Consider the following 12937-nt stretch of genomic DNA (forward strand, 5'->3'; position numbering starts at 1 on the left):
TGGCTGGACTGTAAACAGCATCTGGTATATTTGAGTCAACATGTCTGGGTGTGTGTGTGTGTGTGTGTGTTTGTCAGTCTCTCACAGAATCAGTCTGGTGCTAGAGCATGATCTGTGAAACTTCCCTACAGTGCTCATTAAGACTGCTCAGATATTCCATCCCTCCAATCATTATGTGAATCAGAGCCAACTCCACATTGTCAATGACAAGCAGTCTGCAGCATACGCACACACATTTGTTTGGGGACTTTACAATGACTTACATTAGTTTCCTGGAAGACCTAAACTTTAACAATAACCACAACTTGGTTGACCCGAACCCGAACGCTAAACCCAGACCTAAACCTTCAAACAGCTCTTTCAAGATGCGAGGACCGGCTAAAATGTCCTGACAATGATGGCACAGAAAAGAATATGATCAACACAAAGTAATAAAGACATGTACACTACACGCATAGTGTCTCCTTCAGCAGAGGGAGCTCGAGTCTTATTTAAAGGGGTTCAAACTCATATGTGTTTATCCACAGCTTCATTTCCTTTAATCTGCCATTCGGACTTATGACTAAACAGTGGAGCTAACTGACAAAAACCTCTCTCCTGGAAATGCCAATTGTTAAACTAATGCCAAGAACAGCAACAGAACATTTTAGCTACAAAAATATGCTGCAAAAGAGCATCAACAAAGCAACAGTAATTAAAAGACAAATTACAGTAATCATCGTCATCTTTCTTTGGCCAAGTATGTCACGCACACAAGGAATTTGTTTCCGGTACAGGACCGAGGCAGCCATCTGCGGCGCCAACTCACAGATGGCTCTAACCATCGGGGGTTCAGTGTCTTGCCCAAGGACACTTCAACAGGTGGACTGCAGGCACCGAGATTTGAACCTCCGGTTGGGAGACAACCGCCCTACCCACTGAACCACAGTTGCAGTAAAACTACCACATCTTGGGGTTCTTCAACTACAGGCAATAAAAGTTCACACTGAGGCTGAGTGCCACACCAGTACCATCACTCACGTGTTTTTGCTAATAATAGATTGAGTTCATGTATCTGCATCTGCTGGAACTCAATAAATCTATTTGTCTGTCTGGAGGTGTCATTATTGCAGTGTTTGGATCACTGGACATTGGTGTTATGTGAATATGAGTGACTTTTTTGTATGAATTGATCTAGACATTGCTGTGCTTATCTCTAGACCCGTTTGGCTAGATTGTTCATACAGATGTAGACTGTATGAACAACATGAGGAGATAGGATTGATCCACAAAGGCTGATCTGGTGGTGGTGTATGAGGAAAGATAAAATGACGAGCTGCCGTAGTTTACTGTCCTGTAGCAGTAGAACCCAGGGGTGGAACAGCTGTTACTTCTGTCTATTTATCAAAGTATCTGTATTTGTATCTGTAAAGTATCTCACTGATGACACTTTGTGATTAGTTGTGAGTATAGACTGATGGGTGAAGATGGCAATTTCACCAATTTAAAATTGAATCTAAAAACATAGTAAACTGCGCAAAAAGTGAAATCATTGTATATAGCTAGGTTCAGCTGTGCATGAAATATAAAACAACAATATGCCTAATTTACCTAATTTAGTTGACTCATTAAGAATGAACTGCATCTGAACTCTGAAAAAAAGAATAAACTAATTTGTGCACATTTGCTCTTGAATAAACTTGTCCACTCTAATTAACAGATCATTAAAAAAGCTTTGACATTTTAACAACTATTGATGTCTAAGAGAAAATGTTGAAACATGGACCACATTCAAAGTAAATCCATACATTTCAGAATCCAGAATCTAAACAAAACAGGATTAACTCCGAACAGATCATTTAGATCACACTGACTGTGGCCTGACAACCGTCACTGCACGAGGCCACACATACAGTGCATACATTGCACAAATACAGTCAATTAAAAAGTACTCAGATAAAGTTGAACAGAAACCAGAGACTGCAGGACATACAACACACACATGCATGCTCCTCCAGCAAGCTGAATGGTTGCTTCCTCTCTGGGGACTGTGGTAATGAGTGTGTTTCCATGTGTATCATATGAATGAGCAGTGTTATGAAAAAAGGACTCCAGGGCTTTGAGGTTCACACATACTGCTGGATACAACTGGCTTACACCATGGGAAAACAACATTTTCAAATCTACACTGACAATTATCTTTTAGCTGTTCACCAAAATCCAACAGTGTCATTTTTCTCTTACATTTACTTTAGTTCAGGGTTTTGGTCTGATCCTGGTGGGCATTTTGACACTGCAGCCAAAGCAGAATAATAATAATAAAATAATCATAAACTAACACAAAACTTCTGGCTACTTGAGATTGTTCCTACCTCACAGCTCTGCCAGCGGTTGGGAATGTTGGGCCGAAGTTTCTGCTCACAAACCACTTTCCTCATCTCCTCCACTGATGGATCTGACTGAACCAGGTCGTAGTAGGGCAGCTGGTAGTCTTCATGGATGCCTGAAAAATATGTGCTTAAATACTCTGGTTTTACATTTAGGCAGGTTTACAAAATACATGACGATATATTCACGGTCTCATCATGAACCCCCCCCCCGCCTTGCAAAGGGGTCCAATATTTCCAAAACCTCTTTGCAGAGGTGTCAATATTTCCACAAACTCTCAGCTCTCTTGCTCCATTCACCCATCATTCTATTAATCAGTCAACTTCCCATTCATTTAGCCAGTGATTCACCCTCCTTCACCCCCTCTCATCTGATCCTCACCTCCCATAGAGCAGCGGCTGGCAATCTCCCAGAACACCAGCCCCATGGCATAGATGTCAGCTCGCTTGAAGGACTCAAAGTGTTTCATGTTAATGGAGTCATCCAGGACCTCAGGGGCCATATACCTAAGCAGAAAGATAGCCAGTTGTTATCAGACTATTCAAATATAGAAGCACTTACTGTTGAAATAATTACCTGAAGCACAGTGGAGATTACAGGCAAACAGTATAGAGCTGGGATGTACAAGCACAAGTCAGGACAAACTGGTATTTTCCTAATATTGGATTGTACTGTGTACTACTGCGACAACCCTGCCAGGGACTGTATTGTGCTCTCACATCAGTTGTGTTAGGTTGCAGCCTCAGTAAAACTCCTGTTTCTATGTTGAGGTATTTAATTCTTCAGCATTTACAACTACAGCCTTCTGGGCCTCCAGAAAGGCCCCGCTAATTTAACACACATGATATGTTTCCAACATGTGTGAACACAGGTCTGCACTCAACATTACTGCTGCTGAGAAAAATTTCTAGGGGAAAGACTGTTGTGAAGACTGACATGTACCAAGTTTCTGGCACACACTATTAATCTGTAATGAGATGGATTCATGAGTGCAATCGAATAATGCCCACTCTGGCACAAAAGAGCAAGTCTTAATTGCATTCTGTAATTGATTGGTGTACAAATAATGAATGGATTGCCCCCATTAGCAAACTGCAGCTGCTGCTTCAGATAAATTGGAAGAGGAAAACATCATGATGAAAACAAAGGGACCATCAATATTAGGGTTTGCAGAACTGCCAATTGTGGGCAGTTGACTATAAAGTCAACATTTCTGTTATTAGAGTTGAGTCACTGTCACAGGACCAGCTAAAGTGGGTACAGTATCTCTCCCCAACCACCAGTTGGCAATCATGAACAAATTGCTGCTTGACGGATCAGAAGAGGAGAAGATGGCGAAATATACGAGGAGAAGCCATATAAACCTAAGATTTGTGCTTCATCATAAGCGTTTTGAAACATAGTTTACAAGTGAAGACTTTCAGGGTGATGACTAAGTGGCTGGTTTTGCATATGTGCATGTAGCATCAGGTACCCCGCTGGAACAGCATACAGCTGTGTTCCTACGCAGATGGTGACCAGGCTACTGTTCCATCAGCTCCCACTGGGACGCATGACTTTCGGATACTTGGTTTGGTGACTGTTTCATTAGCAAAGACAAGAGTGCACATCTAACGACTGCTTGAACAATTGTTGCTCCTGTCTTACGGTCAGTTTGGAGTTCACTGGCTGCCTGCTATGTGGCCAAAGTGTCTACTACTCACTGTGCCACATCGACAGCCTTCGCTACATCAGGTACAACTTTCTGTAGTGAAAATCACATGGCCTGTGACTAATCGACATCATGCTGAAAAGGTTGACTGTACATGATGAAGTCACAAACTCAAATAATCTATGTTACCCTATTTTCCAGGAAACTCGGAGGAATTCAGAGGAAATGTAATTATGTGACCAACAGCAAGGTAGAAAAATCAACCACTTTAAAATGCAAGCTTTAAGCATGTAAAAAAACAAAACAGAAAATGCTTTTGAATCTTGAGTCTGTAGGAAAGGCTTTTGAAGAACAGTTTTTGAACAAAACCAGGACCGGAATATTACACCATTATCAAATGGAGTGCATAACCTTGAATAGATGATTCTTTTAGACCAAAAGGCAGACATCCAGAGACATCTGTGTGCTTACTACAATTAAGACAATACTGAGAAAGGGGCTTTTACTACAATGCCTACAATGTTCCTTGGAAAACCGCTGTAACAGTCAGAGTACAAGATGGGTCGAGTTATGCTAACGTCATTTTGACATACAGCTTGGTTCATCGGGGCCAGACCAAAGAAAAAGATTTATTGGTGTCTTTTATTTCTGGTCCATCTCATCTTCTCAGTGACTGAATAAACCAAGAGGAGTAGGTACGAAGCCAGATGGACTGACAGGTAACGCATTCAGTGGCCCATGTTGGTGATGTCATCTTGCATCATCACAGCCACATGGACCCATTTGATTTGATTTTGATTTATTTATTCTTTCAAGCATGTAAAGACAGTTGATATATCAACACACATAATTTTACACATATCCACAAATGCTAATCCAATATCAATTTGCTTATACCTAGTACATGCTTGAATGGAGTAGGAAGAAGTCAGACTTATCCAGTCCTACCCCATGACATCATCTTACCATCATTGGTTTGCAAGCAGTATCTCTACATAAATAATTCTCTTCTACACCACACAAGTAATATATTAAAGAATTATTACAGAGTATTAACATTCATACACCACACCCACAATGTTCTATCTAATTAATCATTGAGCCTGTTCTTGCATATATCTTGATTGACACATACCTTTATATTTATGTTTAAACTCGTCAATTCTATTACTATTTTTTATGTCCACACTTAAATTATTCCATAGTTTTACCCCACTTATGGAAATACAAAATCTTTTTTTGGTTGTATGTATAACATGAATTTTTAAATTTAACTGACCCCTTAAATTGTTTCCCCCTTCCCTTTCATTAAATAGTTTTTGAATTCCACTGCGTTGAGAAATTCTGGTGACTCACAGCAGGTCATGCTGCACTTTATTAAATCTGGTGCATTTATTATACAAAGTAAGAACTGATTATGAGATTCATTAGGACTAAATAAGCACTGTTTACCACAATGAATTGGAGGATAGTTAGTGAGTGGTTGCTAAGTTACTAGCTGTATTGCATGGTTACAAGATGATCTTGAATAATTACAAGCCTGTATATACAGGCTTATATGTGTTTCCTGTATGGTTCACATAATTAGCAGCTCAATTCAGAAGCTTTTGGGTCAATTTACATTTTATACAATAACTAGACAGCATCAATGCCTTTTGCATAGTACTGTTTTTTTTTTACTGAAATGCTGGAAAGAAAAGACCAGAGCAGATTGTTTGAAAGTATGGCTGGTGCAGGGAACCTGCTACCCCAGAAAGTTTGGAGGGATGTGTATCATGGGTCCACTGTAAAAACTGCAACAAACAATTAAAAAAAATTGTGTGGGCTAGATGGAGGAACTGGACAGTAACGTTTTTTGGTGTTACTGAAATTATATATAATGAATGAATGAATGTCACTTTCGGCTTTTCCCGTTTTTTTTAGGGTCGCCACAGCGAATCATCACACCAACAACTCGCATGTTGACATCTGGCACGTGTTTTACACCGGATGCCCTTCCTGACGCATTCCCTGATTAGAACCCAGGCCGTGGCGGTGAAAGCGCTGCGCCTTAACCACTAGCCTGAGGGGGATTGTACTACCAGAAGGGATCCCGCAGGCAAATGGGAACCATGAAGAGGCCACAAGGAAAGCAGCAACCACCAAGTACCTGCAGAGAGTAAGGCAAGTCCTGAGAAGTCAGCTGAATAGAAAGAACAAAGTCCGGGCAATTAACACCTATGCCCTGCTGGTCATCAGGTACCCCGCTGGCATAATTAAGCTGGCCAAAGAAGGAGATAGAGGCCACTGACATCAAGACAAGGAAGCTCCTTACAATGCACGGCGGGTTTCACCCCAAGTCCAGCATCCTGAGACTGTACACTAAGCAGAAGGAAAGAGGCCGAGGATTAGTGAGCGTCAGAGCCACTATCCAGGATGAAACAACAAAGATCCATGAATACATCAAGAAGATGGCCCCGAGTGATGACGTGCTTAGTGAATGCCTCAGGCAGCAAAAACTAGAGGCACAAAGGAAGGAAGAGCAGGAACCCTCATGGAAGGAAAAACCTCTGCACGGTATGTACCACCGTCAAATAGTAGAAGTGGCTGATATCGAAAAATCCTACCAGTGGCTGGACAAAGCTGGACTGAAAGACAGCACAGAGGCACTAATCCTGGCAGCACAAGAACAAGCTCTAAGTACAAGATCAATAGAGACAGGGGTCTACCATACCAGACAGGACCCCAGGTGCAGACTGTGCAAAGATGCCCCTGAGACAATCCAGCACATAACAGTGGGGTGTAAGATACTAACAGGCAGGGCATACATGGAACACCATAACCAAGTGGCTGGCATAGTGTACGGAAACATCTGTGCTGAGTACAGGCTGGAAGGCCCAAAGTCAAAATGGGATACACCTCCAAAGGTGGTTGAGAACGACCAAGCTAAGATCCTGTGGGACTCCCATATACAAACAGACAAACTGGTAATGGCCAACCAACCAGACATAGTAGTGGTGGACAAACAAAACAAGAAGGCCATAGTGAAAGATGTAGCAATCCCAAGCGATGGCAACATCAGGAAGAAGAAACATGAGAAGCTTGAGAAATACCAAGAGCTGAAAGAAGAGCTAGAAAAGATGTGGAAGATGAAGGCACAAGTGGTCCCTGTGGTAATAGGAACATTGGGGGCTGTGACCCCAAAACTGGGTGAGTGGCTCCAACAGATCCCAGGAGCAACATCTGAGATCTCTGTCCAGAAGAGTGCAGTCCTAGGAACAGCTAAGATACTGCACAGGACCCTCAAGCTCCCAGGCCCCTGGTAGAGGACCCGAGTTTGAAGGAACGAATACAAGACCGCCCCAAAGTGGGGGGTGAGAGGGGGAATTTGATTTAAAAAGAAAACTTGTGTTTACAGTCAAACTTTAAATACTGCTCCTTCTGTAACTGCAATATGTATTTATGTATGAAAATTGTCTAAATGCAGTGTTATCAGTTGGCAATTTGTAAGTGCTGGATATGAGAGGAGAGTTTAACAAAACATCCAGCAGGTGGTGGTATACACCACAAAATGAAAAATAAGGAGTCTTTATGGCAAAGGTTTGTTGGAGCATAATATGTAGCTGTAAAGCACAGCACTACATTACCACATGTGTTTTTAGCATTAATGCACACTTCATCAGGAACTTGGGAAAACCTCAAAGTCAGGAGCTCCTGGTGTTTAGACCAAGGAGGTAAGGGAGTCTGGATAAGGACCATACCCATGCACAACTAAATCACTGGCAATAGTGCTCTTTTTGCTGACTCTGGTAAAAGCATATGGGAAAAGGAGAAAACAGCCAGCTTAGAAAAATATGCCTACCACCTCTAAAGCTCACTGACTAATATCTTATATCTGTCACCCATACAAAAACTGAAGTGCAAAAGTCACAATTCTCTGTTGTAGTATTTCTTAGAGCGTGAGGGGAGCTTGCTAGACAGCTAACAGCCAGCCACCTAGGGCGGGACCCTCCTGCCTGTTATTCAAAGTGGCCACACCGTTAATAAATCAAGTGGAAATGGGAGAAGGTGTGGTGTCTCTGACCATCTGCTGCCTATAGTCCTCCTTGTTGTTTCAGTTGTTCAAAATTGCATTCTCAAAATACAGTCCATACATTAGCCCCGCCTGCCACCCCGTGAAGGTTATATGAAGTGTTTTTCAAAGTATGAGCAGTCATTTTGAACAGTAAGCCGTGGAGGATCCTTCGGCAGCTGAGAGCCCTAAATGCTGGCTGGCTGCCCTTTTGCATGGAGAAAGAGTAGAAACCGGACGGAGAGTGTTAAAAGCAACCAACAGACTCAGATTCAGATGTAGCATTCTTCCTTCTAACATGTTTGTTTTGGTAGCAACCTAGCACAGTCATGATTTTAGCTTTGCAGTGAATCAATCTGATGTTAATTTCAGAGTAATTCCAGTTTTGTGTCACATTAGCAGTAACCAGAGCGTGCTAGTGGAATGCCAGATTTATGGTACTCGCTGCTCAGACAGCTAATACAAGCTTCAGACTGGAGGCTGCATTTTGTACAGTTTGTCACAACCAGGAATCCGGGATGTGATGGGAGGGGCAAAAAGCGGTTAGGAGCAGCCCACAGTGTCGGTTTGTTTCGAGTCTCACTAGGCCCTCTGTCAGCTGAAAAGATGTGAAAGTGTTCTTGTCATCTAACTCAATGCCAGAAAATGAATAAGCATATTTCTTAAAATGTTGAACTGTTATTTCTTCAAAAATTAACTCGAACGTTCAAGCAGTATTTTAATTTCACACGTTTTGCACAAGGGGTTAGAAGTGCCATAGTCAGCAAACTGATAATGCCATTTCCATGACATAAAACAGACCAAGCTGCAAAACATGTGTGACGGTGATGAGTTGAATTTATCATTTTGCACAAAACAAATGCCAATGTTGTTTCTAGTCAAGGGAGGAATTTGGGCGATTCTACGACACATGACAGGTTTGTGGTAATATGGTAGATAAAACAGAAAAGTACAACATGTTCTGACCTCTCAGTATCTCAAAAAGAAGGCAAACCCTCAATAGGAAATTGAGCTCAAACTATATCTCACAAAGCAGTACAGGGTGCTCTTACTACATACAACAGAGGGGTTCGGTGAGATATTGTTCAGTCAGTCAGTTTAAGGATCCAGACTGTCAGGACAGACTATTGAGTGGTGCTACAAGGGGACACCTCAATAAAAAAAGCACAATGCATTCACATTCCACACAAAATTACACTTTTTTTTAACAAAGTGTAACCATTTGCTGATGAATTTCAGCCAGTGCCAGACCTTCTGTTCCCACTGACCCTAAGCTCACTGAATCATTTAGCAGCACTAAAATACACCTGCAGCATCAAAGCACCGTGCAGAGGAGGAAGCAGGGGGAGGATAAAAACAAGAAACAGAAAAGGAGGAGAGAAGAAAAACAGTCCAGCACTGCTGGTATCACAGTGGGAGGAGGAAGGGGAAGACAGCTGGATAGAGTGATACTATGGTCTCAATGCACTGCTCACTTTCCAACCCTGAGGCTACACAAATTTACATAATATAACAAGAGACATATGGACAGAGACACAAAGGGAATGCCAAAGTCTCCAATCTGGAGATTTAATAGCTGGATAGAAAGGGAGGACATAAGGAGCACCTGTTGGTATGGCTTTGGTAACACTATCATTTTATAAGCTTTGCATACAATTAGCCAGTAACCTGACTTTTATTTTAATGTGGCTTTGTTTGATCCACAACTTTTGTTAAGTTTCTGGTAGAGCTGTGTCTGACGTGAATTCTCATAGTGTAGTTATTGTGTCGGCATATTTTCACTGTCGCTCAATGTTACAATTCAGCAGGCAAAATTAGCTTTCAGAAGGTCAGCTATCTTATGTCAACACAAGTCATGGCCAAGGTAGCTTGGTCTTGACAAATGAGCAGCTTTGCTGGTGCTCATGTGCTAATGGACTGTGCTATGACCAGTTGAACAGTGCTCCCTTGTGTCTAAATTAAACTAAAATGCTAATCAAGGCAGATGCTCTGTGCTGTGTACACAGTGCCCCCTTAAAAAGGCGGTAGTCATAGTGAGTCAGACGACTTCAGTGACCTCCTGACAGAATCACAGAGAATATAGAACAAGCTGGAGCAGAGCATGCATAATCCTCACCTGCTTCTAAAAAAAGCTGGTAACAACCTGTCTGCATTCTAAAAAGGCTAGGTTACCTTTTGGTTCCCACTCTGTGGTTTGGAGCAATATCGATGGTGTCAGTGGCTGAGTCATGGCGGACAGCTAAACCCAGGTCGGCAATGCAGCAGGTCCCATTCTTCTTCACTAGAATATTCTTTGACTTCAGGTCTCTGTGAGCAATAGCTGGCTTACCTGGAGACAGAGAGTCAGGTACTCAAAAGAACAAGAGGCCATCCACTAATGGAAACTTAATATGAACAACTGAAATTCTCTGAGCGATATACAGGATATCACTGAAATCATATTTCAGACATTTTAGGACATTCAAAGAAAAAGTTATGTTTTTCCACCACAAAATAAGGACACACCAGGGCTAGGCAGCTTGCTACGATCAAGTGACTACAACACTGGACATTACAACAACAGCAGCACCTCCTTAATGTAGAGTAAATGACTCATTTCACTTTGCCTAATTGGTTGGACTAGACTGCAGTACCCTTGAACAAAAGCCTAAAATGCTTATGTCATATTTTTTGTTTACTGACCTTGTGAGCATAGACTGATGCCAATTATATAAAAACACCAAATATGAGCCCAATTAATTAGCAAATGGATTAAGTGGTCTATCACTAGTTTAGTCAATACTTGAGTGTTCCGTCTCTTGTTTTTCTCCAGACGTTTCCTCACATTCAAACATTTCAGAGGAATTAGAAAATTTCACTCTGAATGACAGGTTTTCAGCTCTAGTGGATGTGTTTCAGCTCAGTTTGCAGCAGAGAGAGCAAGTTTGTTCATCTCTGTTTGCATCTTTTTACTGGCTTTGTTTCACACTGCCTCCGAGTATTGGTACTGGGTACAGAATGCTGCTAAACAGCAGCTTGCACCTATTAAGCAGTTTGGTTAGTCCAATACAGTTCTGGCACATTCTGTCCTTCCTTGGGACATTTCTAGAATCTTTACACACAAGTTTGGTTTTACAGAGATAAAAATCAAAATCCAATCAAAAAAAATACTGACATGGAAATTGAAAACATTGTTTAACAAGGTTATAAAAGAATCCTCATAAAGGTCTGGTATCTCACCTTGCGTGCCCACTATCTCCATGTGGAGGTGGGCAAGGCCGCTGGCTGTAGACAGGGAGAGGTAGTCAAACAGAGAGCCGTGTTCATGATAATCTGACACCAGCCACAGCTGAGTCCATGTCCCATTATCTACACAGAGAAAAAAGGTTAAAGACAAAGCTTAATTTCATCAACAAAAACTGTGATGAAAAATATTCAGACAACATATTTTTCAGGTGAAAAACAAAATAAAAAGTAACATTTGATAATGAGATCGCCGAACAAAAATTAAATAATAATGTGAAAGACAGATGAATGGATATGAAATTACTTAAAGTGCTGCATCTGTGGAGTCTACTTTCCTCCACTGGCCAAAATATCTCTTGTTCAGGAGTTGAATTAGCCACTTGTTGTGTTTCACTACTGTTGATAAGCTACCGTCTTACAGTCAGTAACATTCTGTCTCTGTCATCTGGTATTAGTGCTTCTTGGAAGGTTTGACCCAAATTCATCTACAATCCAGAGAATTATGCCAAAAAAATAAAATAATGCTGGAACACACTAGAAAAATGCAGCAGCATGCCATATGAAACAGTAGGATGATTTAACATGAATCACTGTGGATATAGATGTAACATTAACGTTCCTTTCAGTCGAATATCACAAGCAATGTGTCAGTTCCAGGATTAATATGGGCAGTCAACCATTAATTGTTCCCTCAGTGTTTGCTGCAGAGAGCTCACTGATTTTTCTGACCTCCTTGAAGACTACAAACCCAGCAGAGCACTGAGACTCTTAGGAAAAAGTCAGCTGATTAAAACCTCAGGTCAGAACCAAACAAGGTGAAGCTGCTTTTAGCTACGATGCTGCACACAGATGGAACCAGCTTCCCAAGGACCAACTCCAGCCACTCAACTAAAAGCTCTGCTATTTTCCTGTGCCTTTGTTTGACTGGTTTCTATGCTGTACTTTCTGAAGTGTAACTGCTAGGTCTATGTTTCAGACCTTTTACTTTGTCAGTTTCTTTTAGATCCCCATTTTATGTATTTCATCTCATTTTAACAAGGTTTTATCTTCATTTTCATCTCACGCTGAACCCAGTGAATTGAACTGTAGTACTAATGTCAGTGAGTCCAACTTCTGCAGAGCAGAGACACTGTTTGAATAAGGCTACTCAAATATCCCACCAATTGATGAGTAAGTGCTACTGTGCAGGCTTCAGGACCATTTCAATAAAAAAAAAAGTGAGAATAACCTGAAATTATTTACATTATTTCCTCATGTCCACAGGTTTTCAAAGCAAAGTGTCTTGATGAGGGTACTTGTCATTGTTGGGTCAGTTAGCACTAATGCTACAACAAATTTGAATCAGTCTAAAAACTTAATAACAATAATGATGATAAATAAAGCCTCTTTTTGTTTTTCCTAATTAAACATATGTTGAGATTTTCCTGCTAATGTTCCCATCATGCTTTGTGAACTAAAGAAAATGTCAGACATGATGCCTGAGTTCTTTTTCCTATGCTATCTGAGCAGATTTATTATGTTTTTCTGCGACAAACTGGAAATGGGTGAGTCATCCTAATTCTAGCAATTTCTGTATGATGTCCATATGGTCTGTTTTGACCATTGTATGCAATTTTACATTTATGGAGTTCAAACGTAGTTGT

At 41.1% G+C, this 12937-nt stretch overlaps 1 protein-coding gene across 2 annotated transcripts in view; it reads right to left on the reverse strand.

Annotated features, from left to right (window-relative positions):
* The window catches only part of tgfbr1b (transforming growth factor, beta receptor 1 b), a 45444-nt gene that overhangs the window by 3443 nt on the left and 29064 nt on the right, over positions 1-12937 (reverse strand). For both annotated transcript variants that reach the window (XM_020609610.1, XM_020609609.1), the window contains exons 5-8: positions 11289-11417; positions 10242-10398; positions 2749-2873; positions 2352-2482 (exon numbers count right to left, since the gene is read on the reverse strand). In XM_020609610.1, the coding sequence (XP_020465266.1) occupies positions 2352-2482; positions 2749-2873; positions 10242-10398; positions 11289-11417 (542 nt within the window). The remainder of the gene's footprint in view (positions 1-2351; positions 2483-2748; positions 2874-10241; positions 10399-11288; positions 11418-12937) is intronic.

This window comes from Monopterus albus, unplaced genomic scaffold (genome assembly GCF_001952655.1).
Source record: "Monopterus albus unplaced genomic scaffold, M_albus_1.0 scaffold100.1, whole genome shotgun sequence".
NCBI lineage: Eukaryota > Metazoa > Chordata > Actinopteri > Synbranchiformes > Synbranchidae > Monopterus > Monopterus albus.